The 27,913-nt window shown below is 59.4% G+C and overlaps 1 protein-coding gene across 9 annotated transcripts in view; it reads left to right on the forward strand.

Annotated features, from left to right (window-relative positions):
• The window catches only part of LOC131766700 (sodium- and chloride-dependent GABA transporter 2), a 58,056-nt gene extending 34,255 nt beyond the window's left edge, over positions 1-23,801 (forward strand). For 3 of the 9 annotated variants that reach the window (XM_067008408.1, XM_067008407.1, XM_067008414.1), the window contains 14 exons: positions 6,351-6,628; positions 10,470-10,604; positions 12,116-12,256; positions 12,989-13,076; positions 14,050-14,182; positions 15,348-15,482; positions 16,785-16,888; positions 17,160-17,284; positions 17,623-17,735; positions 18,153-18,290; positions 19,057-19,159; positions 20,858-20,958; positions 21,415-21,585; positions 22,765-23,801. In XM_067008408.1, the coding sequence (XP_066864509.1) occupies positions 6,351-6,628; positions 10,470-10,604; positions 12,116-12,256; positions 12,989-13,076; positions 14,050-14,182; positions 15,348-15,482; positions 16,785-16,888; positions 17,160-17,284; positions 17,623-17,735; positions 18,153-18,290; positions 19,057-19,159; positions 20,858-20,958; positions 21,415-21,585; positions 22,765-22,908 (1,909 nt within the window). In that variant the 3' untranslated portion in view covers positions 22,909-23,801. Of the gene's footprint in view, positions 1-1,219; positions 1,989-2,083; positions 2,498-6,175; positions 6,280-6,350; positions 6,629-10,469; positions 10,605-12,115; positions 12,257-12,988; positions 13,077-14,049; positions 14,183-15,347; positions 15,483-16,784; positions 16,889-17,159; positions 17,285-17,622; positions 17,736-18,152; positions 18,291-18,738; positions 18,798-19,056; positions 19,160-20,857; positions 20,959-21,414; positions 21,586-22,764 lie in introns of those variants that run through there. The other 6 variants (XM_067008415.1, XM_059081333.2, XM_067008412.1 and 3 more) reach the window with 6 other exon arrangements.
• Positions 23,802-27,913: the final 4,112 nt, after the last annotated feature.

A 27,913-nucleotide genomic window follows, 5' to 3' on the forward strand; every position in this document is an offset into this window, starting at 1 on the left:
TTACCCCCTCAACGGGGTAGTGGGGGCGGGGCCGCTTTCTGTCCCCTCTCCTGGAGCTCTGCCTGGAAGGGCAGATTCGGATCCTGCAGGTCCCAGAGGAAGAAGACAGAGAAGGAAGGGGAGCCCTTTGTCTAGAGGCCACACCTGTCAGAGAAGAAGACCTTAGGACACATCATTTAGCTTCTATTCGCCCCAGTTTTCTCATCTGTAAAATGGGCTAATAATTCCTACATTTCAAGGTTCTTGTGAGGACAAAATGGGGTGACATGTAAAGCACCTGGGCTGAGTTAGGTGCTCAGGAACTAGGTTCCTTCCATGTGATGTGACCGTGGTGAGGAGAACATTCGACGGGTTTCACTGCAGCGGGAGAACGGATTCATTATTTCACCTTGACTCTGGGCCCTCCCCAGTGTGGAAACAGGCTGGTCTTAGGTAGGCTTTCCAGGTAACTTAGGGAGCCCTACCTGTTGTAAAACGGGGTCTCCTGCCCCCAAGAGTTCACCAGTTGTTCTGAACGCCCAGTGGGGGCTGAAGCTGTGGGGTTGGGTGGGCGTGAGTGTGGGAGTTTGGGTGTTAGAGGGAGGCGAGGTCAAACACGGCGGCTCTTCTCTCGTGAGGGGAAGGGGAGGTGCCATGTGTATCCCCAGGTCCTCGCAGAAAAGCCCCACACACTGCAGGCATTAAGTAACATTTTTGAATGAATGACGGAGCTAGGAAATTCACCCTCTGCCCAGCCTGGATTTCTTCCCTCTGGCGCCGCTTCCCGGAGAGGCTGGGTCTTCTGTTCTGAGTAGCTGCAGCCAGGTAATCACACGGGCTCTGGTGCCCCTCTGCAGCAAGCTGTGCGGTTGACACATGGTGGGGACGGGGACAGGGCATCGCAGGAACGCGATCACTCCATCCCTGCCGACCACAGGGGAAACAGGCTGTGAATTCTGCCGGGTCCAACTCTTCTCTGCCCCGGCCCGCCTGGCTTCTGGATTGTTCTGGTTTTCTCTCCACGGGGAGCCTCAGGGAGATTCTGAGAGGGGCCTGAGAGACACCGAGCGGGGGTGCTGGATGGAAAACTACAGACTGTGACTCGCGGTTCACACCCCAGCCCTGCGGGGAAGTTCTAGAACACACAGGGGAAGCGAAGGGAAATTTCCCTTTCTCCTCGCAGCTTCTCCTCCCCCCACCACCTGGGCCCGGAGAAGCGTCTGTACGATCTGGAAGGGGGCACTGTCCGTCCTGAGTGGGTGGCCCCGGGCGGCCCCGGATGAGCACCGTGAGGACATCTCAGGAACAGCCACGAGGACCCCGTTCTGGAGAAGCTCACCGGGCACGTAGCGGGGACGCAGACGTTTATCCAACAAGGACCAGCTCACCACTGACGGCCTGTCGGGCAATCAGACGAGTCCCCGCCGTGGGCTTCGTGCCCCGAGGTCCCCAGAGTATCGTCGCCGCTGCCCGGGACCCTCCAGCACCCCGGCCCCTGCTTCCAGAGGACCCTGCAGCAAGCACCGACGGCGCCCCGAGCGCTCTCCCAGATTTGCCTTCGGCCCTCCCAGCGGCTCCGTGAAGCAGGTGTCGCCACCCACCCCTGACGGGTCGGTAAACGGAGGCTCAGCCGCCTGCCTCACTGACAGACAACGGAGGGCGTCAAACCCGCGTCCGTCTACCTGCAAGCCCGGGTCCTTTCTAGGCCCTTGAGGTGTGCTCTGGCACCTTCTCTAGGAAAATCCCAAGGAAAAGGGTTGTAGCTGGGAAGGTCCAGAGCCTGGCCTTGAAACCACAGAGGGCAGGTACTTGGTGGAAAAGTCCAGCGGTGATTCACCTCCTCCCGTCCCCTCGTCTGCGAGGCCAGTGCCCCTCCCGAGATCTCAGCTTCCAGCCTGGCTGTCGGGGGTGCCATCCTAGCGCCCCGGGGAGAGAGGGCTGCGCCCTGCCCTGCACTTCGTGCCCCTCTGCCCACCGGAGGAGAAGGAGCCAGCGGCGGCGGGGGCAAGGTGAGAGGGGGAGGGGCGGGACAGGGGGCAAAGGAGGGGAGAGGGGGGCGGGGGGGGGCATGAGTCTCCGAGCCCAGCTCTGCGGGCCTCGCCTTTTTGGGACGGCGCCCGCCCGCCCGTGGGGGAGCCCTGGCCGGGAGGGAGGTGGGGAGGGGCTGGGGACAGAGGACTTGACTTCCTGAGCTTGGGTGTTGTAATCCTGGCGCTCACACACTTTTGGCCTCGGTCCCTCCTGCTGCTTGTGGTATTTCTCTGCCCCTCCACTCCCCAATACACCAGCTCACGCTCGGGTGTGCACACACACACACACACACACACACACACACACACACGGTCGCTTTCTGTCTGGGGGTCCCAGGACCACGACTGGATGGCATTCTGAGCTGGGAGGAAGAGAAGGAGTGAAGGTGGGGGACAGTTTCCCTTTCAGGTCTGGTCTCGCAGCGGCTCCCCCGGGACTCTGTTGCGGCCGCGAGGCTCGCGGGACCTGGGGAGCCGGACGGGACGAGGTGAGCTCCTCGCAGAGGGGGCGTGCGGGGTGGCGGCGGGCGACACCTGGGAGGGGGACCGGGTGGCAGTGTGTGTCCGTGCCGTGCGCGGGGCCAGAGGGAAGTCTGGCGTTGGGGGATCTTAGGACAAGGGTGTCACCCCAGCTCCTCCGCACCCTCTGCAGCATCCGAGCTGCTCGGGGACAAGCCTGGCCACAGCAGGAAAATCCTTAGACGGGGAGGGGGCTGGCTCCGGGGGGGCGGGGGAGACAGGAGCGATCCCAGGCCAGAGAGGGAGAGGAGGGGGCGACACAGGTGGGAAGGACGCGGCCAGGAGAGGGGCCAGACCCCATCAGCCTCCCCGCGGCTCCCAGGAGGAGGAGGCGGGAACACGGGGTGAGGACAGCGGGGCGGCCCGTGCCCCCGGGGGCATCGAGGGTGCGGGCGGCCCACGGGGTGTGAAGGACTCCACAGGGGTCATGTTTTGGTGCCGCGCACACAGGTATGTGTGTGCAAGGGGACGTGACGGGAGCAGCAACAGCCTGTGTGCTGAACGGGAGCTGGTATGTGGGTGTGGGCTGAAGTGGGGCTGGGACGTCCAGGGCCTGGGCCGCTGCCCCGGGGGGCGCGTGGAGGGCAGCAGCCTTTCCACCTGTGTCCGCTCCTCTGCCTACCTGCCCAGCCCCTGGAAACGGTGAACTGGGGGCGCATCAGCCTCCTGAAGGTTTCCTTCATGGGCGGCCCTGAGCCCGGCGTGGGTGCGAGTGTCTCTGCTTCTGGAGAGCACTGGAGTGTGGTGAGGTCCAGGCCGCCCCGCACCCCGCCCCAGCTTAGCAGAGCAGACGGGCAGCAGGGCAGGGGATGCTAGGGGTTGGAGAGGTGAGAGAGCTGGCGTGAACCCTTGGGACGGTGGAGACTTCTGGAAGTCATCGTGACTGAGGATAACACCGTGTTTAAGTATTCCTGGCAAACGGGCCGGGGGTAGAAGGGCACAGTAGGGGGGGGGCAGGGAGGGTGGCAGGAGGGTGGTGTGCTGTCCTTTGGCCTTTAACTCCCAAAAGGAGAGCTCAGTACAGCTTTTATGTCTAACGTCCTCCTGGAAGTTCTTCCTTGAGTCTAACTTGAGTCCCGCTTGCTGCAAGGTACGCCTGTTTCCCCCCGACTTGCCATGGCCCTGGGCCAGCTTTCCTCTGCACACGCTCTTGCTTTCATTCTGCCATTCCAGTTTTTCACTCTTACCCATAAATCATGCTCCTCTCAACAGCCTTTTGGAAGAAGAACAAACTTGTCACGTGAAAGTCAGCTCATCTGTGTTGTCTTCTCCCAAATCCTGCGCCCACCCTGGGCTCTGGGGTTTGCTTCCTCAGCTGGTGTTCCCCTCTGGTTTTCCCTTCATTTACTCCTTTCCCGGGCGGGTCTCCCCACCTCCAGCTGTTGAGGACAACTTGGCCCTGAAACAGCTGCCTCTGGTCTAGGGACAGTGAGGCTTGTCTCCTGGCCGCCCCGTTGGTGACACTATGCTCGGACCCCGAGCTGGGCTACACTATGGCTTGGCGAGCAAAGGCAGTACCTCTGCTCGTCTTTTATGGATCTCGTGTGTATACCCTGCCCTCCCAACACCACAGTTGAGCAGAGGCCATCCTCTCTTTCAGGGAGACTTAAAGCCCAGAGAGGAGGTGTGATTTGCCTAAGGTCACACAGCAACGCGGCCGCTCAGCTCCCCGGTTACTATACTGGGAAGTTTGTTCAAACCATTCAGAAATAGTTTACTGAGCACCTGGGGGTGTCAGGGCCTGTTGCTTAATCTCTCTGAGCTTCATTTCCTCATTTGTAAGGCGGAGTTAATAGTAATTCTTCAAAGATTTTTATGAAGATGGAACTTGATAATGCATGTAAGGATGTGTATGTTTTTAGCACAGTGCTGACTCAAATGTCAACTTCTATTTTTCTTTTAAGCCTTTTACTTCAAAGGACAGGGACACAGGGGCTGGTATGCTGTTTCAGTCCTCCCTTTTCTCTGATACCCCTCAGTCTTGAGGGGAACAGGTGTTGGACAAGAAATGGAGTAAAGCTTTTCGTTGTTGTTATTGTTTGGGGTTTTCTGGCCGTGCTGCGTGGCGTGCGGGATCTTAGTTCCCCAGACCAGGGATCGAACCCGTGCCCCTTGCGGTGGAAGCGTGGAGTCGTAACCTCTGGACCGCCAGGGACGTCCCCGTTAACTTCTACTATTACTAGCCAGGGCTGGAGCAGACCTTGGGGCTCCTGTTTGATGCTTCTTCATCCATGTTTTTGAGTCCATTCATTCATTTGATAATGATTCAGGGGCCAGTCCTCAGGGTCCCCCAGCCTCAATTCTGTAGCAATAGTCACAGTTGGTTCAGGTGTCCCCAGGGGCCAAACTGCCCTGTTCTTTCCACCTGAGGCTTGGTTCTCCGAGCCCCTGGGGTTTGGCTGATCTCTCTGAACCTGGAGCTCTCTTTCCTTCCCTTCTTCCCCCGCCCCTTCCTTCCTAGCAGAGGGTGAGGCCTTTGATTCCACGGGGTGCCTCTCTCCTCGCCTTCCCTCTTGGGCTGATCTTGCCACGGAAGCCTCCGAGTAGGTCCCAGAACCAGAGTTTCACCCCGACGTTCTTTCCCATTCCTGGGATAACCTGCACCCTCCAAGTCACCTTCAAAAATTTCCATAACCTCAGATGGCCCTGCCACACCTTTCTAACTGACTTGGGCTTGGGTTGTTGCCTGGGTTAGAAGGACTAACAAGTAAACACGGACTCTTCCTTTAATAAAAAGAATCCCTTGTGTTTCTCTAGAACCTTTGGAGGAACAGAGCCCTTGGTAGCTCCTGGTCACTTTGGTTCCCCACTGCCCCTCGGAGGCAGAGGCGGGGGGCCTGGGGGAGAGGGTCCCTCAGCAGCCCGGCGCGCCTTCCTGGCAGAAACAAGAGTGGAGGTGGCGGAGTGTGGGGAGGGGAGGCCAGCGAGGATTCTGGGTAGAGCACGCATCAGTCTATCTCCTGGCAGCAGATAAACAGACCACGAGGGGGACAGGGCAGAGAGTGGCTGCTCTTTAGGAGGCCAGGGAGTCGGGGAGGGCGGTGACCTGCCGTGATGAGCGGTCACTTCTGGGTCTCCCCCGAGGGGACCACCCGGATCTGGGGGGCGAGCCCCCAAGCGAGGATCCCTCTGGTGACCCTTCTGCCACCAGAACCCCCGCCCGCTCTCAGCACAGAGGTTCAAGAGCCAGGGCCCCCTCGAAGGCCGCTCCCGTCCCCGCCTGGCCCTGTGCCCCGCCCTCCTCGGCCCTCCCAATCACACGCCCGGAGCTAGCTGGCTCCCATGTTTACCCAGCGGCGATCGATCACGCTGGCGCAGCTACGAGCACACGGCCGGCCCAGGGAAGACCGTGCAGTTACCCGGCCACACCTGCCCCTTGACCTACTGTTACCCCCGACAGCCTTTGATCCCGCTGGCCTGGAGGCCGGAGGCTGGGCGGTGACACTCACTGGACACTGGGCAGCTGGGGCAGCAGGACCAGCGGGGACGGCCGCCGTGACTGACTTGGGATGAGCCCCCGAGCGCGGGTTTCAGTCCCGATCTGGTCCTGAGTGGTCTCAGGCAAGTCACTTCACCTGTCAAGGCCTGGATTGTTCCACCTGCAAAATGGGCCGACTGAGAACAAACTGCTCCCTGTTTGTTCTCAGGGCTGTGAGAGCAAAGTGTAACTTTAGGCGTAAATATCATCAAGAATCTGGGAAGAAAATCAATAGTCGGACGCTATTCGACAGTATTCCAGCAGTAATGAAAGGTTAGGATGGAGAGAGCGGGGGTGACGGGCGTCCTCGGGGCCGCCCAGCTCATTCCTTCTCGTCCCCGCAGGCCGTGCCTCTCCTGCCGTCCTGCCCACTCCCATCTGTGGCCTCCCAGCCCGCCCATGGCTGCAGACGACAGAAAAGTGGCAGTTCCCAAGGATGGGCCTTCTGTGGTCTCCTGGGTCCCTGAGGAGGGGGAGAAGTTGGACCAGGAAGGCAAGGACCAGGTGAAGGATCGGGGCCAGTGGAGCAACAAGATGGAGTTCGTGCTGTCCGTGGCCGGGGAGATCATCGGGCTGGGCAACGTCTGGCGGTTTCCCTACCTCTGCTACAAAAACGGGGGAGGTGAGTTCACTTTGAGGTAGGGAGCGCGGTGCCCACCTGGCACCGCCTGCCCGGGCGGGGGAGGGAGGAGGCTGGCAGGGCGCTCGACGCCAGCATCCCCCCGCCGTGACACGGGGACGGTTCCTCACGCTGAGCTCCTCTCCTCCTCGGCTGCACACCGGCCACGGTCGGTGGTTGAGGCATTCGGTCCCTCACTCAGCTCGCCCTGGGCCGCCCTTGCCAGGCGCCGCGCTAGATACAACGCGCAGCACGCTCCGGGCTACGCTCCGGCAAAGGGCAGCACACCACCCACAAACACGCCCACCGTGGCCTGTCCGCTGGTGGGGAGCGCGCGGGCTGGAGGCCGAGGAGCGGGAAGGGGCCGGGAGGGGCGGGAGGTGGGAAGCGAGGGGACCGGGAAAGGTCCGTCCGTCCGGGGACGTGGCCTCTGAGCCAAGCCTTGAAGGAGGGGAAGGAGCCCGAGTCTCAGGGATGCAGTTCGAGCGAAGGACGTTCCAAACGCAGCGGGGATGAGCCCTGCTCTGAGTGACACAGGAGCCACTGAGGAATGCGGGTCAAAGAAATGACATTATCTCGTCTAGGTTTTTTTTTTTTTTTTAATTAAAGAAACAAGTTTATATTTTCAGCGCCGGTAGTAAAAACGAGCAGGGCCACACGGTGGGGAGGGATCAGAGCCACCTTTGTAAGCGTACAATTAAGTGGTTTTAGTGTGTTCACAGACTTGTGCAACCATTACCACGACTGATTCTAGAAAATTTCCATCACCCCCCAGAGAAGCCCTGTACTTGTTAGAAGTCACCCCCAAGCCCTCTTCCCACCGGCCCTTGGCAACCACTCATCCACTTCCTGTGGCTGTGGCTTTACCTATTTGGAATATTTCACATAAATGGAATAATTCATTTCGATGAGTTTATTTGTGACTGGCCAGATTCATTTTTGCCTTTTGAAAATAACTGTATTCCTCTTGTGGCAATGATATATGTGAATATTAGAAACATTCCAGAAAGGCGAAAAAGAAGGAACATTCCTGTTTTAAAATAACCACTGTTTAGAAAATCCTTCTAAACACTGTTTCTAATTTGACAAATATTTAGTGAACATCTACCACGTGTCTTGCTCTGTTTTATTTATTTTTTAAAAAATTTATTTATGTATTTTATCTTCGGCTGCGTTGGGTCTTCGTTGCCGTGCACAGGCTTTTTCTAGCTGCGGCGAGCGGGGGCTACTCTTCATCGCGGTGCGCGGGCTTCTCACTGCGGTGGAGTCTCTCGTTGCGGAGCACAGGCTCTAGGCGCGCGGGCTTCAGTAGTTGCAGCACGTGGGCTCAGTAGTTGTGGCTCGCAGGCTTAGTTGCCCCACGGCATGTGGGAATCTTCCCGGACCAGGGCTCGAACCCGTGTCCCCTGCATTGGCAGGCGGATTCTTAACCACTGCGCCACCAGGGAAGCCCCTTTTATTCATTTATTTGATGTGGACCAGTTTTTTAAAGTCTTTATTGAATTTGTTACAATATTGCTTCTTTTATTTTATGTTTTGGCTTTTGGCCACAAGACATGTGGGATCTTAGTTCCCCGACCAGGGATCGAACCTGCACCCCCTGCATTGGAAGGCTAAGTCTTAACCACTGACCAGCAGGGGAGTCCCTTGCCCTCTGTTTTAAAACTTACAGATCTTACTGCAAATTGCCTAAACCGATGACTCCAAAGAAATAGCAATGGGACATCCCGGGCAGGCCAGGGCTGGGGTGAGAACTAACGCTGGGGCAGGATGTGGTGGCTTACTCTTGCCCCGGACGCAGTGTCACAGACATAGAGGTGGCTACGACCAAAGACGATCTCGTCAGAGCCCTTGTTCCACAGAGGAGGACAGGGGCCCAGAGCCCTCAGCCACTTGCCTGGGGCCATGGAGCTGGCTGGCAGCAGCAGACCCGGGGAGACTCACCAATCCTTCTTTGCTCTCACGTGCTGCTGTTGTGAGGGCAGATGGTACAAGAGTTTGGGAGGGCAATTTGGAAATGCCGGTCAAAGACCTTAAAAATGTTCATCCCTGGGACTTCCCTGGAGGTCCAGTGGTTAGGACTCTGCGGCGTGTCCACTGCCATGGTCACGGGTTCCATCCCTGGTCGGGGAACTAAGATCCCGCATGCCTCGTGGCGTGGCCAAAAAAAAAAAAAAAAAAGTTTATTCTGAAAAAGTGGGAACAACCCAAACGTCCATCAGTGGATGAATGGATAAACAAAATGTGACCTATGCTGACACTGGATCGTTATTTAGCCTTGGAAAGGAAGGAGATTCTGATACATGCTGCAACATGAATGAAACTTGAAGACATTACGCTAAATAAGTCAGTCACGAAAGAATAAATACTGTATGATTGCACTTCCACGAGGTGCCTAGAATGATCAAGTTTGTAGAAACAGAAAGAGAAAGGGTGGGTGCCGGCGGGTGGGGAGCGGGATCGGGAGTGAGTGTTGAAAGGGGACAGAGTTTCGGTTTGGGAGGATGAGAAAACAGTAGACGGATGGTGACACAACAGTGTGAATGAACTGAATGCTGCTGAGCTGTACACTTAAAAATGGTTAAAATAGTAGAAGTTATGTTACGTACATTTTATGACAGAAAAAGCAAAAAAAAAAAAAACGGTCCGTTTCTTTTGCCCTCTGACTCAGCAGTTCCTCTGCTGGAAGTTTAAACTAAGGTGCAAAGTAGACAAGTGCACGAGAATGTGGGCAACAGTCCTCACCGCAGCAGGAGGAGGACCAGAAAGGCCAAAGAAACTGTGCGTGAGACGGAGCCACAGAGCCATTAAAGTGGCGGCGCAGATATGGCTTTATTGATATGAAAAGAGGTCCATGACATACATTTTTAAAATGGTTATCGGGTCATGCATAGTAACTTCTCATTTTTGCAAAGAAGGAAATCTATACGTATGTGTTTGTCAGAAAATCGGAAGGATATACAAATGCTTTTTCCTTTCCTTCCCTTCGTACTTTCTGTTTTTCTACAGAGTAACATCCGCCGCTTGAGAGGCATTATCACATGCTGGTTAAGAGCCCAGATTCAGGGTCAAGACCACCTGGGTTCGTGCCTTGGTTTCCTCATCCATAAAATGGAGATGGCACCAGTACCTATGGCCTGGGAGGCTGCTGTGTGAGGGTTTTGGTGTCAGTGGAGGGTTTAGAAGAGGGCCTGACACACAGAAGCGCCTAGTGCCAAGTGTTATGACTGGGCGGTTAACGATAATCTGTGTTCACCCAGGTACACGCTTCCGAGGTGACGGAGGTGGGCGCCCTGGGCCGTAAACTGCTGGGTGTCTTTAGGTCTGCCCTCCGGCTAGCCTCTCACGGGGCTGCTGCAACCACGTGCCCCCGAGAATTTCCCCTATAGCAGAGGAGTGGCCTTGTCTGCGGGGGGGGGGGGGGGGGGGGGCCCAGTTCAGACCAGAGCCTGAGGGAGGGGAAATCCCCTCTGAAAATGATTACAGGGAAAATCATTTTCCCAAGGTGTTTTTGTTTGTTTTTCGGAAAAACGTAACAAACTTGATGATTTAATAAGCATGTCAGATTATACAGAACACGTGTTTTCGGTTCCAAAAAGAATAAACGGGCTAGATTTGTGACGCACACTGAGGAAGTAAGTAGGGCATATATTAGGACCTCCACCTACCTCATCATTCATCTCCCTTCGAAGGTCTTTCTTCTGCTGGGTGGGGCGCGGACGGGAAACTTTCTGCCCGGCCCTGCTCACAGACAGGAGGAAGCTGCTGTCTTGGGCCCCTGGGGGCTGCGGAGGGCGGCTGAGGGGTTGGCTGCCAGCTCAGCCCCCTTCCCCCTCCTCGGCAGGAGCCTTCTTCTTCCCCTACTTCATCTTCTTCTTCACCTGTGGCATCCCAGTGTTCTTCCTGGAAGTGGCACTGGGCCAGTACACCAGCCAGGGCAGCGTCACAGCCTGGACGAAGATCTGCCCCCTCCTCCAGGGTGAGTGCGGCAGCAGCCACGACCCCCCGCCGTCGCCCTCCGCGCTTCCTTCATCCACCCCGTGCTGAGGGCCGCAGAGGGGCTAGCACGTGTAATCAGGCTTCCCGGGGCCCGAAGCTTCTAGACCCTGGGTGGAAGCAGTCTCCAGGAAGGACGACACAAAATCATAAATAGGCACAACATTAGGTGCAGAGTCTTGGGAGGGGTCCTTGCAAGTGAGGGACCCGGGAGCTGAGTCTCCACAGCTTCATGGGGAACGTGCTCCCGAGCGCGGGGCCTGGTCCCAGACCCGCCTCCGCAGGGCACAGTCACGGTGATGATGGTGGTCACGCGCCAGGGCTCACGTCAGCACGTCACCTGCGTCTGCGTCCTCACCTAAGCCTCCGGTGGTGTCTGCGTTAACCTCACAAGAAGAGGAAATGAGGCCCTTCACTAACGCAGGTCTCCGTGGGTTTGCGCTGTGTCCTGTGTTAGGGACTAAGCTGGTCCCAGGCCCTGCCCTCCCTCGGGGGACCTGTTGGCACTGACGTGAGCAGCAAGGATGTCCTTTCCCACCCTCCGTTCAGCTGATGGGGCCCTTGCGGCCAGTGGGAAACCCAGGGGCCTCCTGGTCACCGAGCGGCTCCTCGCACGGTCGTGGGGGAGGGAGGACTCTGCCTGGGACGCCAGTCCCTAAGGGGCCGGGCCCAGGACAGGCCTGTCTGGGGGCCGCCAAGCCTCCGCTGGACGGCGCGGACGTGCTGGAAGCACGCCGGCTCCTGAGCACACTGGGAGCCTGACCAGGGGCTGGGCGGCGGGGCACGGCTAGTCTGCTGCTGGCTGACCCCTCTTGGGGCGTCAGATGGTTTTGTGGGGTCCTTGGGGGTCCCTGGGGTGATTTGGAGGGTCCCTGTGGGATGAGAATGGGGACCCTGTGGGGTCTCTGGGATGATTTTCTCGGATCCTTGGGGTCCGTGTGGGTCGCGTGTGGTCCACATGGAGTCTGTCCTCTGCTTGCTCCCTGGGGTCCACGGCCCCAGCGAGGCTGCCCGGGTCCTTGCCCGGTGCCCACACACGCGTGGGTTCCCTCCGCCCCCCAGAGGCTCGGATGCCTCGTGAGGCCCGAACTCAGGAACCTGCTGCCTCTGGCCCTCCTGTCCCTTGTGACTTCACAAGTGACGCACGGTTGTCACAGAAAAACTAGAAAAACCAGAAAAGAATACCTTTAAAAGTGAACTGAAATCTATCACCCAGAGAACCACGTGTTAACTTCCGGATGATGCTCCTTCCAGAGATTCTCGCATGAAAAAAAACCCCCAAAACGTTCAAATCTATATCATAAAACTGGGAGAACGCCTAGGGTGGCGTTTCGTCACCTGCTTTCCTTACTTAGAAACATAAGGAGTACAGGGCCTCTCAGGCCCGTGAATGAGCCCCGCGGTGTCTCTGTGGCCCCTGTCCTTCCAGCACGGTGGGCGGCTCCCAGGCTGACGCTGGTCTCTGGGACCCTCTTGTTACTCCCCCCCCATAAGGCATTGGCCTGGCGTCTGTGGTCATCGAGGCCTATCTGAATGTCTACTACATCATCATCCTCGCCTGGGCCCTCTTCTACCTGTTCAGCTCCTTTACCTCCGAGCTGCCCTGGACCGCCTGCACCCACTCCTGGAACACAGGTACTTGTCGTATCGGCCCTGGGATGGGGCAGCTGGGGCCGGGCGAACAGCGATGGGGCTTCCGGCAGAACAGCCCCCAAGCCGAGCTGGGCGGGCACAGGTGGCCACCCTGCTGGCCGACCCCGTGTGGGCCCTCCAACCAGCCGCCAGGACAGCCGAGAACCCAGTGGGATGGTGGGTGACGAGCGGCCGCCAGGCGCGAACACCCCCCCAACGTCCACCCACCGAGCCAGTGTTCACTGAGGGCCTCCTGTGTGCCAGACCCTCAAGACCCGGCGGTGGGCCCGGGTGCTTCGGCCTAGCCCGCACCAGGGACGGTCAGGCGCTGGGAACAGACAAGCGGACAGAGCAGTGGCAGAGTTCGACGGGTGGCCGCAGAAGGATGGGAAGGGGCCTGCGTGGGGACCGCTCCCGGCGGGGCCGTCCCGCGAGCCCACCCCCCCATCGCTGGGGGGTGAGGTCCACACGTGGCCGTGGGGGCCTGGCCTGAGGTCTGGACAGGGTCAGAGGTGGCTGGCAGCGCGCTCAGAGGAGCAGCCAGATTCACCGGGACGAGGGCAGGGGCGGGGCTGGCCGCACGAGCCACCCCAGCAGGAACTCCTGACGCTGCAAAGCCGGGGCTCCAGAGGAAGCTCTGGGGACCGGGAATGCGAGGCCAGAGGGGGGCGGACGGGCTGGGAGGGCATCTCTGCCTGCCCGGCCCGCCGCTGACGCCCCTCTTGTCCCCTGCAGGGCACTGCATGGACTCCCTGAACCGCTCGGCAGCCGGCGCGGCGGCCCTGCCCGTGAACTTCACCTCCCCCATCATGGAATTCTGGGAGTAGGTGCCCGGCCTGGAGGCCGCCTCCTGGGGGCCCCAGGCAGAGGGAATCTGGATGTCTGGGGCCCGGGATTGGGGGCGCAGGTGTACGCCTCTCTGTGCGTGCTTTCCAGCGCTCACGCCACTAGGAGATGAGGGACCCTCCACACCCACCGTCCACGCCCTCACGCTCGCCCAGCGCCCACCCGTGTCCACCTGGACTCCCACGCGCTCCCACGCGACTCCTTACCGTCACCCACCCGCACCCACACGCCCACCTGCACGTAGACAGCCACGGCCGGCGGCCAGCGCGGGCTGGGAAGAGTCTGCACCAGCCCCGTGTGCCCTGACGCCCTGGTGGTGGCTTGAAATTGGCCAAAGTGGGAGTATTTACCCCACAGGAACTGGCAAACTTCTACACTCACGCCTGCACCCTCCACAGCAGCACGTGCACCCCAGCGTCCACACGTGTCCACCCTTGCGCTTATGCACGTCTGCGCGCCCTCACACTTACCTCGGCCCACACGTACTCACCGACACTCTCCCCGGGGCGCCCTCCGGCATCCACGCCACCCTCATGCCCACCGACCCCGGCACACACATGTTCCCGTCGCCCCGGTCACTCTCCGGAGGCTGACGCACATCCAGCCCCTCTGTCTGCTCCCCGAGCACCTGTGCCCACATGGCTCTCTGCTTCCCACGGGCTCGAGCTCGCCCGGACGCTTACTGCCCTCACTCTCTGTCTCTATCTCTCCGACAACAGAGAGAGCTGGATGAGTTAGACAGACACCTATGGGATTACGTGGTTTGGTCGTCTAACGGCCAGGGGCTTAGAGGCCACAGGTGGGAACGTGTTGGCCATGGGGCAGGGGAGGGGTGGGGGCCGGGAGGCGGGGACTCAGACCCGTGGGGTCAGCTCTGAGGATCAGGACACCCGATGGCGGAGGCCACTGTTCCCTCGGCCTCACATGGTTGTGTGTCTCCCCGTCCGCAGGAGACGCGTTCTGGGCATCAGCTCCGGCATCCACGAGCTGGGGGCCCTGCGCTGGGAGCTGGCCCTCTGCCTCCTGCTTGCCTGGGTCGTCTGCTACTTCTGCATCTGGAAGGGGGTCAAGTCCACGGGCAAGGTGAGGGGTTCTGGCTCCGGGACCGCCCTCTGTGGCCTCCAGGGTCCACAGGGGCCCACATGGCATCCCTCGGGAGACCTGAAAGAGAAAGCGGTGAAAGGGAGAGGCCTGCTGAGAACGGGGGACATCGCAGGAAGGCAGGGTTTAGCTCAACACAAGGGAAGGCTTTCTTTTTCGGTATGACTTTCAAAGGCCTGTTTACGTGAGTGACGTGCAGAACAAGATAAGAACCATGAAAGTCCCGGGGTCAGAGCTGAGCCACCAGCGGGCTGGTGGGGTGTCTGCTCACCCGTCAGCATTTTGCTGGTCGGCTTCTAGCCTCCTTTATACGTGTGTGTGTGCGTGTGAATATTGCACAAATCAGGATCACACACTCGCACGAAGTGCTTGTCTCGTTTAGCAGCACACCGAGACCACGTCTAGGATGAAGTGGCAAACAGAACAGTCTTTGAGGTGCTGGGTTTCCAACCTCTGGAGGAGCTCGAGCTGAGGGTGGACAGAATGGCCTGTCGTGTGTACAGAGTTCACGCTGGAGCGTCATTTCCAACCCGGGGAGCCTGACACTGATGCTCCATGCTTGTTACAGCCGGGAACAGACAGGGTCCCACCTTCTCTGATCAGCCCCCTCCCAAAGCAGCCTCCCTCTTCCACGGACTGTTGTAACAATGATAACATAAAAATAGTAATAGTAATAACGACACGGACAGTGCCGCCCTCTCGGGGCAGGGGCAGAGTGGAGCCCCCCTGTGTGTCTCCCGCCCCCCAGAGCTCAGGCCACTACTGCTCCCCCAACCTTGAGCCTGGAAGAGTTCGGTCTAAATTTCCCCACTGATCACTGTACAAATCTGCTCACCTTCCCCCTGGGCGGGGGAGCCCCACCCTCTTCAGGGGGCTGGGGTGGGCGAACAGCCAGGATAAGGGATTGAGAGAGACCAGAATCTGGGTTCAAAAAGAGTTCTTGAAATGTTATGGGTGGAAACTCATACCCCTCCCTGTCCTTCCTCCTGTCCCTTTGCCCCGCTCACGTGTGTCTCATCCTCTGCTGGGGAGCCCCAGACACCGCAGAATGTGTCAAGGCAGGAATGGGGAGCTTCCTGTGCTCACCCCTGCCCCGAGGCGGCTCGTGCTGCCTGGGGAAGGGTGACCTTGGCCTTCTCCCCTCCAGGTTGTCTACTTCACAGCCACGTTCCCCTACCTGATGCTGGCCATCCTGCTGATCCGCGGCATCACCCTGCCCGGAGCCTACGAGGGCATCGTCTACTACCTAAAACCAGATTTGCTTCGGCTCAAGGACCCCCAGGTAGGAACCTCACTGGGGACCGTTTCCCCAGGCGTCTCCCGCCCCAAACCAGATCTGGACTTTTGAAAACCTTTTATTGCTTTTCGCTGTTTAGAGGCCACATGTGCCCACTGGAGGAAAAAGTCGATAATATAGAAGAAAATTATGAAAAAGGAACTAAAAACCTCTCGTAACCCCACCACTCAGCTATAACCTCTGTTAGCATTTTAGTATGCTTCCTTCCAATTTTTATTTTCTAGCTGGTATGTGTGCGTGTGTGTGTGTGTGTGTTTTCACGTAGTTGAGATAATTATACGTGGAGATAAATATATTTTCACTTAAATTATAGTGTAAGCATCTTCCTTGTTATTAAATCCATTTGTAAATGTCATTTTATCATTTGCATAATGTTTCCTCTGTCCCCAATCCATCCGCTCACTCATCCAGCCAGGATGTACTGCAGTCCCATAAGTCCAGGTACCTCTCTAGAGCTGGTGTGGGCAGTGGGTGGACAGACCCGGCCATATGACCTCTGGGCATCCATACCTGGGGCAGGTGTCGGCTTTTACTCAGCTCTTCCCCGTTCCTGCGCATTTAGGTCATGTATTTTTTTTTTTTTTAATGATTGTACAGACAGCTGCAATGAACACCTTGTGTTTAAATCTTTGACCACATCTCTGATTATTTCCTGACAGTAGTCAGACGTAGAAGTGGGATTACTAAGTCAGAGAGTAAGCACGTTTTAAGGCTCTTGACATGTGCTGTGGCCTTTGACCGCCCGTGTTGGTGGGCACCCTTCCTTCTGCAGGCCCATGAGAGATTCAAGTAGAAGTTATTTTAAACTTTGATAGGTCAAAGTAGTAGCATGTTGCCATTTTAATTTTTTTTTTTTTTTTACGAGTGTGAGGTTGGACATTCTCCCCCTCTGCTCTAGCACATTCTTTGCCCCTCCCCTCCCACGCCCCCCGGGGAGTCTTGGTGTCTTCTCTCTATATTTGAAGGCTGTGGCCTCTGCCCACTATGGCTACCTGGGGGCATGTGCAGGCTGAGGGCGGCCAGGGTCTCAGCTCCGCCCTGCAGACAGGCCTCTCCTTCTCTGGTTCACCGTCCGTGGTGAACCAACAAGAAGTTACAGTCAGGCGCACCTACGTGGTGCCTGCTGGGTGCCCAGGGGAAGAGGAGGATGCGTTAGCAGGTGTGGGCTGTAACGTGGGCTCTGTGGGGACGGAGGGGCCGCTGGTTGTGGAGGTGCGGGGCGGTCACTGCTCCAGGCCCTGGCGGGCTCCCCCCATCCTCCCACCGCTTCCTCGGGGTCTCCTGCAGGTGTGGATGGACGCGGGCACCCAGATCTTCTTCTCCTTCGCCATCTGCCAGGGGTGCCTGACGGCCCTGGGCAGCTACAACAAGTACCACAACAACTGCTACCGGTGAGCGGGGCGCGGGGTCCTGGGAGGTGGCCTTCCTCCTTCGTGCGCAGGGGCCCCAGGCTACGCGAAGGCCCCAGGCTGTGCACACCGACACTGTGGTCCCCTTTCCAGACTGGGTTTTTCTTCCTCCCTTTCTTCTCTTCACCTTTTGGGACCTGGTCTTGGCCTCCTTCCCCCCACTTCCTTTCCTCTCTCTTCTTTACCGCTCACCATCTTTGGATATCCCCACACGATGGGTTTCTTTCTCCCTTTTCCTTCCCATTTTCTGCAGGGACTGCATCGCCCTCTGCTTCCTGAACAGCGGCACCAGCTTCGTGGCCGGGTTTGTGGTCTTCTCCATCCTGGGCTTCATGTCCCAGGAGCAGGGGGTGCCCATCTCTGAGGTGGCTGAGTCAGGTGGGTGCTGCTTTGCTGCCTGGGGCCGGGGGAGAAGGGGGGGCAGGGGAGTCCCAGAAGCTGGGTACTACAGGAACCTTTCAGCATCAGGTGGCCGTGCTAGGCACAGAGCAGAAGCCCAAAACCAGGGGAGGGAGGAGGGTGGCGGGCACGGATGGGGGGACGGACGCGCGAATGGAAAGCGCGCTCCCCAGAGCAGTGGACGAGTCAGGCGCCCCCGGGAACCAGCGCACGCACACAGGCGCGCACGCACGCACGCAGGCGCACGCAGGCGCACGCAGGCGCACACACGCGCGCGAGCACAGGGGCGGGGCCCTGATGGCGTGTGTGCCCGGCAGGCCCCGGTCTGGCCTTCATTGCCTTCCCCAAAGCTGTGAGCATGATGCCCCTGTCCCAGCTGTGGTCCTGCCTCTTCTTCATCATGCTCATCTTCCTCGGGCTGGACAGCCAGGTTCGCCCCCGCCCCCGCCCGCCCCCGCCCTGCGACCCCCTTACCAGCTTCCGCGTCCGCCGCCATAACCTCCCCGACCTCGCTGTCCCCCGACCGGACTTCCCAGCCCTGGCCCCGGCATCCGGGGCCTGTCCTTGAGGCTGGTCGGGGGACGCCCGGCCTCCTCTTCCGGGAGGGGCCGCCTGCTTTGCTCCCCCAGGCCCGGCCCTTCCGCAGATGTGGACGCGCCCTCCCAAACCTTCGGGCCGCCCAGCCCTGCCCAGCCAACCCTCCCGGCTGGGACCTTCCGTGGCAGAGACGTGGCTGAGGCGGCGCTGGCCTCAGCCCAGTTCTGGGCCCCCTGCGCTCTGTGGGCCAGCGTGGGGTTGGGGAGCGAGGAGGCAGTGGCCCCTCTGACCAGCCCCCTCCGGCCCACAGTTTGTCTGTGTGGAGTGCCTGGTGACAGCCTCCGTGGACATGTTCCCCAGGCAGCTCCGGAAGAGCGGGCGGCGGGAGCTCCTGATCCTCGCCATCGCGGTCACGTGCTACTTGATCGGGCTCTTCCTGGTCACCGAGGTGAGTGGCGGCGGCGGCCTGCAGGCTGGCGACCCCCTGACACTCTCAGAGCCACATTCCGCTTGCCTGCCCGGCCCTTCACTGCGAGGTTGCAGGGACCACATGGCGTAACCTTCTTGTGTGGGTTCCCGCTCCTTTGGTTTCAGGTGACAGAAACCAAACACAAGCTGGCTTAAGCAGGAAGGTGAATTTTTTTGTTTAGGAAACAGAAAAGTCTAGAGATTCTTCGTTTTCAGGCACGGTTGGATCCAGCAGCTCCAATGACATCAGCAGGGATGCTCCCCTCTATCTCCTGGCTTCCCTTTCCTCTGGTGATGTCATTCTTGGGCAGATTTCTCTCCTGGGATGTTACAGACAGTTCTGGGCAGCTTCAGGGTTCCCTTCTGCCACAACCAACCCCGGGGGGATAGGGCCCTTGCCCTGAGAATTGGCCGTTGCTCTTCTTTAGGCCTGGAGCAGGGAGGGGCGCACACTCAGAGTGAGGTGGCCGCAACTCGGCAACTTCCGGTAGGTGGGATGCTGGACAGACAGCACAGTGTACGTGCACCCCAGTCCCCGGGGTCCTCGCAGATGTCAGAGATGTTGTCAAATGAGGGCCGGGAGGCTGGGAGTCAGGCACAGGCGGGGCAGACTCTTTTTAGCTGCAAGGGATGAATTCCCTGGACCGGGCAGGGTGGCATCCCAGATGGGCTTCTGTCACCTCGTGTGGGCTGGGGCACGTCCCCTGCCCCCCGGCCGAGGTCTCACTCTACCCCCTGCCCCACAGGGGGGGATGTACATCTTCCAGCTGTTTGATTATTACGCCTGCAGTGGCACGTGCCTGCTGTTCCTTTCCGTGTTTGAAGTGATCTGCATCGGCTGGGTGTATGGTAAGTGGGTGGGTGCGGCCACGCGCAGCAGGGCAGGATCTGCCCAGGGTGAGGACGGGCCGCCGGTCTCTGCGGGTCTTTGTGCTGCCGTCCCGGTCCTTTTTACTTGAGAAGTTTAGCCGTTGCTGGGAACCCAGGTGTTTCTCATTACGGCAGTGGAGCTGGGCTCATGACAACGGAGTTCTTTGAATAGTGAGAATAATTATAAATACCTGTGCACAGCTTTCTGGATGCAGAGGCTGTTGGAGGCCTTCTCCCGTGGGAATCGTAGTCAAAAGGGACCTCCAGGGCCACTTAGTCTGATCCTTCAGAGATTCCCACCTGTGCTTCCAAAGTCATCACCCAGGCTTTGCTTGAACACGTCCATGGACAGGAAGCTCATCCCTGTGTTTTTGACGTAGCCTTTTCTGTTGTGGTGGTCGTGCATTTCTTTCTGATACTTTGGTGAATTCTGGCTTCCACTGACTCCCACCGACAGCCCCGCCCCCTCGGCCCTGAGGAAGTCGGCCAGCGGTGCTGACCAGGTGGTATCCAGGCTGTCATCGTGCCTGATGACGGCGGCGGCGGCCCGGGGTGAGGTTAGGGGAGAAGCCTTTACGTTCCGAGCACTGCACTGCTGAGTGCCGAGTGCTGTCTCGTAATCTGCACCACAGCCCTTTACAGGGAAAACCGAGGCTCAGAGAGGTTGAGTCCCTTGCCTAAGGTCACACAGCAGGCAAGTGGAGGAGCCATCGTCATGCCGCAGGTCCCTCTGGCTCCACCGCACCAGTTGGGGGGACGGATTGTCAGTGTGCCAAAGCTCGGGGCGGAGAGGGTGCGTGGGTACCACGCAGCAGGGCCTCAGGATGAGCCGCGAATAGGAAGGGTTTTATCTCGCCACCCTGGGCCTTCCTCGTTGGCGTCCTTCCCTCCCCACGCGTCTCCTACCTTTTCGCTCTGATTTCCCCACTGCTTTTCGACACTTGTTCTCAGAGAGGATCTGACAAACTCGATCACAGCGAGGTGTAAACGGCTGATAATATGTTACACCTACAGCAGCGGTATCTGCGTTTCACCTGGGGGGGGGTGTTAAGAAGCCAGAAGGATGACTGTCTAGCGGTGGCATTTTGCAGTGTTCCTTTTGTGGTGGTGAGGGGGTGGCTGGAGGGCTCCCAGGCCTTTCCCAGTCAGTGACTCTTTACTTCTTAGAAGGTGGAGCAAACGTGGAAACCTAAGGACTTAAACCAAGTGCAAGAGGCAGCGTTTCCATGGCCACAGCCCAGCCCCACTCTGTGCTTCACTGGGAGCACGGAGGGGCCCCCTGGAGTCTGGGGTGCAGGTGCCGCCCCCGCCCCGCAGGGCTCAGCGCTGGGCTTGAGCATCGGCTCCCTTGGTGTTTTGCTATTTTTACTTGAAGCCGATTTTACCTCTGCGATGCAATAAGCATGTGTATAGCCGCTGAGCCCCGTTTTGGCTCACACCCTCCTCTGTGTTAGGACTCGGGTCTTCATCCGTAGACCTGAGAGCAGAGAGGCACTGGGTGGTTAGGGGCTCTCTGTTGGTGGTGGCCTCCTGGCCTCCAGTGTCACTCACGTGTCCAGATCCAGTTCCCCCCCCCACGGTGCTGGGAGGAGGACGAAGCAGGTGAGTCCTTGCCCAAACACACCTGCCGTCCCCTTCCTGTCCTCACGCTCTCCCCCCACCCACCCACCTGGTCAGGGGCCGACCGTTTCTATGACAACGTGGAGGACATGATTGGCTACCGGCCACGGCCCCTGGTGAAGATCTCCTGGCTCTTCCTGACCCCGGGCCTTTGCCTGGTATGTGCCCTCCAGCACCACCACCCCCATCTCCTCCTGCCTCTAGCCGTCTCTGGGAGGTGAGGGGCACGGGCTGAGTTCTGGGGTTCCTTCCCGCCTGCCCAGTTACCTGGAGGGGCTGCGCCGTGCCCTCTTATGTGCTGGTTCCCCTCCCCCCTTTTCTCGGCCCGTCCAGCACTACCATCTGGTCTAGTTCCTGCTCCTTCCCTTCCTCCCCGGCACCTCCGTCTGTCTGCCTGCCTTCCTGATTTCCCAACTGCTGGCCTCCCTCTCCTGGTCTGCTTTGGAGCTCCTCCGTCTCCCCCCACTGCCTTCTGAGCCCACGGTCTGTGATGGCCTCTGATCTCCATCTCTAGAGGCACCAGTGTGTTGATATTTAACTGTGCTCCGTCCCGAGGAGAGGGTTTCACGGGCTCCCTCCCGCATCTGCGCCGGCCCCTCCCGCTGTCTTTCTAGGCCACTTTCCTCTTCTCCTTGAGCAAGTACACACCTCTCAGATACAACAACGTCTACGTGTACCCGGCCTGGGGACACTTCATCGGCTGGCTCCTGGCTGGCTCCTCCATGTGCTGTGTCCCGCTGTTCACCGCCGTCGCCCTCCTGAAGACCCAGGGTTCCTTCAGGAAGGTAGGGGCTGGGGAAGTGGCGCATCAAAGGAGGGCACCGGAGGGGCTGGACTCTGGGCGTGACACCACGGCCGGGCCAGCTCTGAGTGCCGGGCTGCCCTTCGGTCTAAGGGAATCTTAAGGAGAAGGGTCTTTGAAGAAGGGCTTCATTTTCAGAAATGTTAAGAGTCCTAGAGTCCTAGACCTTCACAGTCTGACGTCCAGCAGATCATCTGGGCAGGTTGACCAAAGGCAGCTGTCAAAGGGTTAAGGGGGAAGTAAGTCACAAACAAGAACACAAGGTGTCAGACGCAGGGGGTCATAGAGCACAGATTCCTGCTTCTGGAAATTGGTGACCAGCAGCCATGGTTCATCCACACAGGCTTCCGGCTTCTCTCCTCCTCTCAACCCTGCCTGCGAACATATGCAAAAGGCTCCCTGTTTAGGGTTCGGGACATGTCTTCCTGGAAGGGATAGAGCCAGTGTCCCACAAAGACATTACATTTGTGGAAATCTATCTCGCCCACAAGTCACAGAAAACCCAACCTGCAATAAGCAAACGGGCTTAGTTTCTTCTTAAATATCATGAAGACCAGAGATGGGGGCTCCTGGCATTTGGTTCAGCTGCTTAAAGAGGCCGTTAGGGACCAGACGCTTCCTCTGTTCCTGGACTCCCATCCTGGTCACGTGGTCTTTTCTTCATCACGCTTATCACCGCATGGTCACAAGAAGATTGTCATGACTCCAGTCATCACGTCTGCATCCAAGGCGAGAAGCAGGTGGCACCAGTAACAGTAGCAATCATAGGATTACTACCAGGAAGAACAATAATAGACACTTACTGAGCATATGATAATACTAGCAATAAGAGTAGTGACAACGAGAACAAAATAGACACTCGCTGGTCACTTAACCCTGTGCCAGGCACTGTTCTCTGAGGCGTGTGCTGTCATCTTACAGACGAGTCACAGTGTGGTTCAGTGGGTTGCCTACAGCCGCACGGGCGTCAGCAGCAGAGCCAGGACGGGAGCCAGGCGGTTCACGCGCTCGATCACACGTTACCGCCTCTTCTCGCTTCTCGAGCTCTGTGCCCTTTCACTCACTCACGCTGAGCTGTGTGCTGGGCCCCAGGGGCACAGACACGAGGACACGTCTTTGCCTCTCTTGCCACTAGCACCACTGACTCCTCTTCTCCCCACAGCGCCTGCAGCAGCTCGTCACCCCTGACCCCAGCCTGCCACAACCCAAGAGGCACCTGTGTCTGGACGGTGGCAGCGGCCAGGACTGTGGGCTCTCCCCCACGAAGGCGGGTCTCATGGCTGGGGAGAAGGAGACGCACTTGTAGGCTGTGGCCGGAAACCAGGCGGCTACTGAGCCAGGAAGCTGGGTCAGGGCCCCCGTGCTCCCGGCGGACAGCCTTCACCTCTGCCCCCTCCCACAGCCCTGCCGAGAAGCTCTGTGATGTCCGTGGGCAGCCCCTCCCGCTGGGCTAGAGACGGTGCTGCCGGAGCCTGCCGTGCCCGTGGGAACACCCCGTCTCATCTGGGAAGGCAGTGGTCTTTCCAGAGCCCACCGTCTGGTTAGAACCGCTGCAGTGTGCCACAGCGGACCACCCACCGTGGGGAGGCTTCCTCTTAGCACTTAGGATCTCTGCGCTTGGGGAGGGTGGCGCCCACAGAGATACACGCCATGTTGCACGTGACCACTGAGCACCCCACGCTGGATCCTCACGCTCCGCTGGAGGGCTCCCTCACCTGGCTTAGTGCCCTGGAGCCCGCGGGAAGGAACCAGAGGAACGGCCACTGTTGTCTTGAGTTTTCCCGGAGGCGGTGTCTCGAGGTGCCCCCACCTCCGGCCCTCGTTCCACACCCGCCTTGCAGCGGTGTCCTCAATGCACAGAGCGTTGGGGTGGCAGGGGCTCAGGACGGCCCCGCACTCGGCCCACGGGCACGACCACGGGCGGCACCCAGGACAGACGTGGCTGGTCGGTCGCAGGCTCCTCCCCGGCTGACGCCGCCCCAAGACAGTGTCCCCGGCAGCTCTGTTCGCCATCCTGCCTTTGTCCCGACCCCAACTTCACGGAGGAGGAAACTGAGGAGCCCAAGGAACAGCATGTTTTTTCGAGTTCATGAAGCTCCTCGGGGCCAGAGACACGACTAAAGCCGGGTCTCCTGCTCTCGGGCTGGTGTCCCTCCCGCTGTCCCCTCCTGCCTTGTTAACAAGCGCCCATGGATCGCCTGCCGTGTGTGCCAGCCTGCTTTCTGCTCGTTGCGGTTCTTGGGGTGGGAGGGAGAGAGTCCCCTCTGGGGGGGGATGTGAGCAGCCCGCCCAGGTTGGCAGCCCTACCCTGGCAGCTCCTCCACTAGCCCATGCCCCTCTGACCGGATTTCCTCCCTGGACTTCGGTCTTCTTCCCGCTCTCCACTTGCCCTCCCCGGGGTTTGCCTGGGCATCTGGGAGAGCCACCCCCTGACTCCCACGGAGAGAGGTGTGGGGTGCTTCTCTCCCCAGGCCCCTGCCAAACCGCGCCAAACCCTTCCCTGGCTGGGGAAGGCTTCCTGGAGGGGGCTCTGTGGTCTTGTGTTCCAACGGCCAGGGGGTGGGTCGGCCACTTCCGGACAATTTCCTGGGGAGAACCTGGGGTCTGGAGGAAGGGCCGCCGCCTGCAGTGATGCGAAGGTAGACGTCACTGCCTGGTGACTGGAGGAAGAGTCTGTGGTCCAGCCAGGCTGAGCACCAGCCTGACAGCCCCAGGCACCCTCGGATCATCCGCTGTCCTTCGCCCAGGTCTGCGAGGGCTTCTCAGCTTGTGAGAATAGGGAGGCTGGCACCCTGGGCACAAGCAGATGTCCAGACCCCTGGCTTCTGGGCGTTCCCTTCTGCCTCCCTCTGGACTGCTCGCGCACCGGTACTCGCTTTTTTCTTTTTTCTTTATTTATTAATTTTTGGCTGCGTTGGGTCGTCGTTGCTGTGCGCGGGCTTTCTCCAGTTGTGGCGAGCGGGGGCTACTCTTCGTTGCGGCGCGCAGGCTTCTCATTGCAGTGGCTTCTCGTTGCAGAGCGCGGGCTCTAGGCGCGCGGGCTTCCGTAGTTGTGACGCGTGGGCTCAGTAGTTGTGGCTCGCAGGCTGTAGAGCGCAGGCTCAGTAGTTGTGGCTCGCAGGCTGTAGAGCGCAGGCTCAGTAGTTGTGGCTCGCAGGCTGTAGAGTGCAGGCTCAGTAGTTGTGGCTCGCAGGCTGTAGAGCGCAGGCTCAGTAGTTGTGGCACCCGGGTTTTGTTGCTCCGCAGCATGCGGGGTCTTCCTGGACCAGGTCTCGAACCCGTGTCCCCTGCATTGGCAGGCAGATTCTTAACCACCGCACCACCAGGGAAGTCTGTGGTACTCACTTTTATTGGCGAGTCAGTGGGTATAAAGAGGAGGTCCAGCAGAAGGGGATGGAGAGGAAGTCTGCGCCAGCCAGATGGCCCTCATTTACGGAACTGGGGACCCGAGTGGGGCAGGCATGGTGCCCTCTGCTGCCGCCTGGTGGCTGAAGGGAGCAGTGCCGCCTCCCCAGCCCTGCCCCCTGCCCTTGCTGGACAGAGGGACAGACTGAGCGTTTCCCCTTCCGCGTGCAAGCTGTCGCCCTCTGGAAGCGAAAGCTTCCTACACCCCCTCCCCATGGCCCCGGCGGGTGTGCCCAAGAGAGTCGGCTGCTGCCAGGGACACGGGGTGAGGCCCGGCAGGCTTCCCGGCCACCGGCCGCCTGCCCCCGAGTGCCCCGTGCCAAGCAGCCGGACACCACATCGTCTGCTACAGGCAGTTGGGCAGCTCTGCGCGTGGGCGGCGCACAGGCTCTCCCCAGCTCGCCGGGCCCCGGGCCTCACGTCTCTGTCTCTGCAGACTGTTTGCAGGCCTCCCCATAATTCACCTGCTCTCTCAGTGGTCCTGATCCCCGGCTTTAAACCCACAGCTTCTCTGCTCTGGCATGGGGACTGCTGAAGGCCTGTGTCTGTAACATCCCTCCCTCTGACTGCTTTCCTGTCCTGGCACCCGGTACAGCCTCTGTGACCCGTGAGTGCAAAGGCGTCAGGATGGGTGGCTGTGGGCTGCAGGGAACAGAGCAAGGGAAGGGGCTTCAGGCCACTGCACAGCTCAGGGGAAGCCGCTCGTATCAGGCCCACGGCATGGGCAGGGAACAACTGTTTCAACTCTTTAAAGTGCCCAGAGTGCTGATTCACGGGTGTGAGGGTGTGTGTATGTGCGTGTCTGTGTTTGTGTGTGTGTGTGCGCGTGTACACGCTCGTGTGCATACGGAGCAAGTGCTGGTTATAACTTGGGATGTTTTCATCTCATCTCTGGCGCTGAGTTTTAAACTGATGGCCCGAGTGGGCAGCTATGATTTGTTTGGCCAGTATGGCATTTAAAAAAAAAATCTAAAGTAAATGCCTTAGGTCCTCTCCATTTAGCCACACGCTCCACCACTCCCTGTTACCCGTATCCGGCCTTCTCACACATTCATAACCTGTGTCCTAGTGGAAGAACCCAGAAACCTTGCTCGAGCAGAAGCGGGAACCACAGGCCAGTGGCCTCCGGAGGTGCCTCGGGAGGGGGTACTTGTCAGACAGCCAGCAACCCCGGCTTGTTCACGTGTGGACTCCCATTCAGTAGACCCCTTCATGCCGTTTATAACCCCGGGTCAGTCTCCCTCCCACCAGGCCCTTCCCTTTCCCGAAGAAGGGTGCTGGCTAAGTTTATTTCCAAACTAGGTCTAAAGTGTCAGGCCACAGAGCCGCCGCCCCCCGCCCCCCCATGGCAGAGTGGATGCCAAAGCCCAGAAGAACTCGCCTGGACTTTCTGCAGGTTGGGGTCACCTCTGTCTCCGACCCCATCAGTCCATCCGCACGTGCTCAGTAATCATCCCCCCTCTCCCTTATTTTAGGCAGGTGCATTTTTACCTGACAGGCGCTCCTCCTCTCTGTGTCCCCGCTTTCTTGGCGCCTGGAGCTCCTCCTGGGCCGCCACCAGCCTCCTCCCCTGGCTGGGCTTCCTGCCGAGCTGACTCTGCGGGGCCCCCGGTGGTGTGCCCTGCGCCCACCTCGTCTCTCCCATATGTCCGCCTTGCCGAGGCTGAGCCTTGGTGCTGGCCTGGCCTTGAACTCTCGCCTCCTGTCTCAGCTCAGAGCCCCTCCCTCTGTCCGGGTGCGGGTTGCACTGCTCAGGAGTGAGGAGGGGGCCAGGGTGCGCTCGGCCCCCCGCACCCCCTGCCCCCGGGCTGGGAGAGCTCTGGGAGCTGAGGAAGGCCTCGGACTCTGCTGGGACTGGGGCCCCCAACCCTCCATAAGCGCACTCCGCGTTTGAAAGGCTGTGGTCTGTGTGTGCGAGGCCGGAAGGGCACCTGACCAGGGCAGATTGCTCCCCTGTCCAGCCTGCCATCGCCCTTTCTCAGCTTTTCCCACCCACTCCGCACAGAGCGCCACGAGAGAGGAATGGCCTGGGCTCCCCCTCCGGCCCCCCAGACTACCCTCCAGGTCCAGGCCACCTTGCGGCAGACCCTTAACTTCTGGTCGGGGTCCCATGCTGCTCTGCCCCGCTGGGGACAGAAACATCAGCTGTGCCCTCCCACTCTGTCCTCTTGCTGCCCAGGGATGCAGGCTCTTGGGCCTCAGGTCAGAACCTCCCCTCCCCCCAGTCAGAGAGGGAGAATGCAGGCCGTTCAGCCTGTGAGCCTTGTAGGGCCTCAGCTGCCGAGGTGAGGGGACTGGGCTGGGAATGGGATTGAGGGTAGGAGAAAGGAACAGGATCGTGTCTGGGGGTGGGCAGCGGGGAGGCAGCAGGACACAGACTAGGAGGCCTGCAGGAGAGAGGCGTGGGGAAATACAACCGCATAATCACAGGGCTAGAGCTCAGCTCCCTGGAAAGGCCTGCATCTCACCCTCCAGGGGCCAGGGGCACAGAAGGAGCTCCCTGGGTAACGTTGCAGGCCCTCCACCTGCTGTCCCCTCAGGCCTGGTAGTCGGCCTCCAAGACGGCCCGGTGAGCCTCACGTCCCAGCACCCACGCCCGGTCCGCAGGGATGTGGATGGTCTGCAGCGGGTCTAGGAGCCACTGAGACATCCACCTTGATCTCTCCACTCACTCACCCCGGGAAAAGCCAGTCGCCATGCTGTGTGGACACTCAAGCCGCCCAGTAGAGAGGCCCCCATGGAGCCGCCCCCAGGAGTCCCCCAGTGAGCGAGCCACGTGGAAGTGGATCCCGCAGCCCCTGTGAGCCCGCTGATGACCGTGGGCCTGGCCGACATCGGCTGCGACCTCATGGGGGGCCCTGAGCCGGAAACGCCCTGCCAGGTGGGTCCTGAATTCCTGACCCAAG

This window comes from Kogia breviceps, chromosome 12, assembly GCF_026419965.1.
Source record: "Kogia breviceps isolate mKogBre1 chromosome 12, mKogBre1 haplotype 1, whole genome shotgun sequence".
NCBI lineage: Eukaryota > Metazoa > Chordata > Mammalia > Artiodactyla > Physeteridae > Kogia > Kogia breviceps.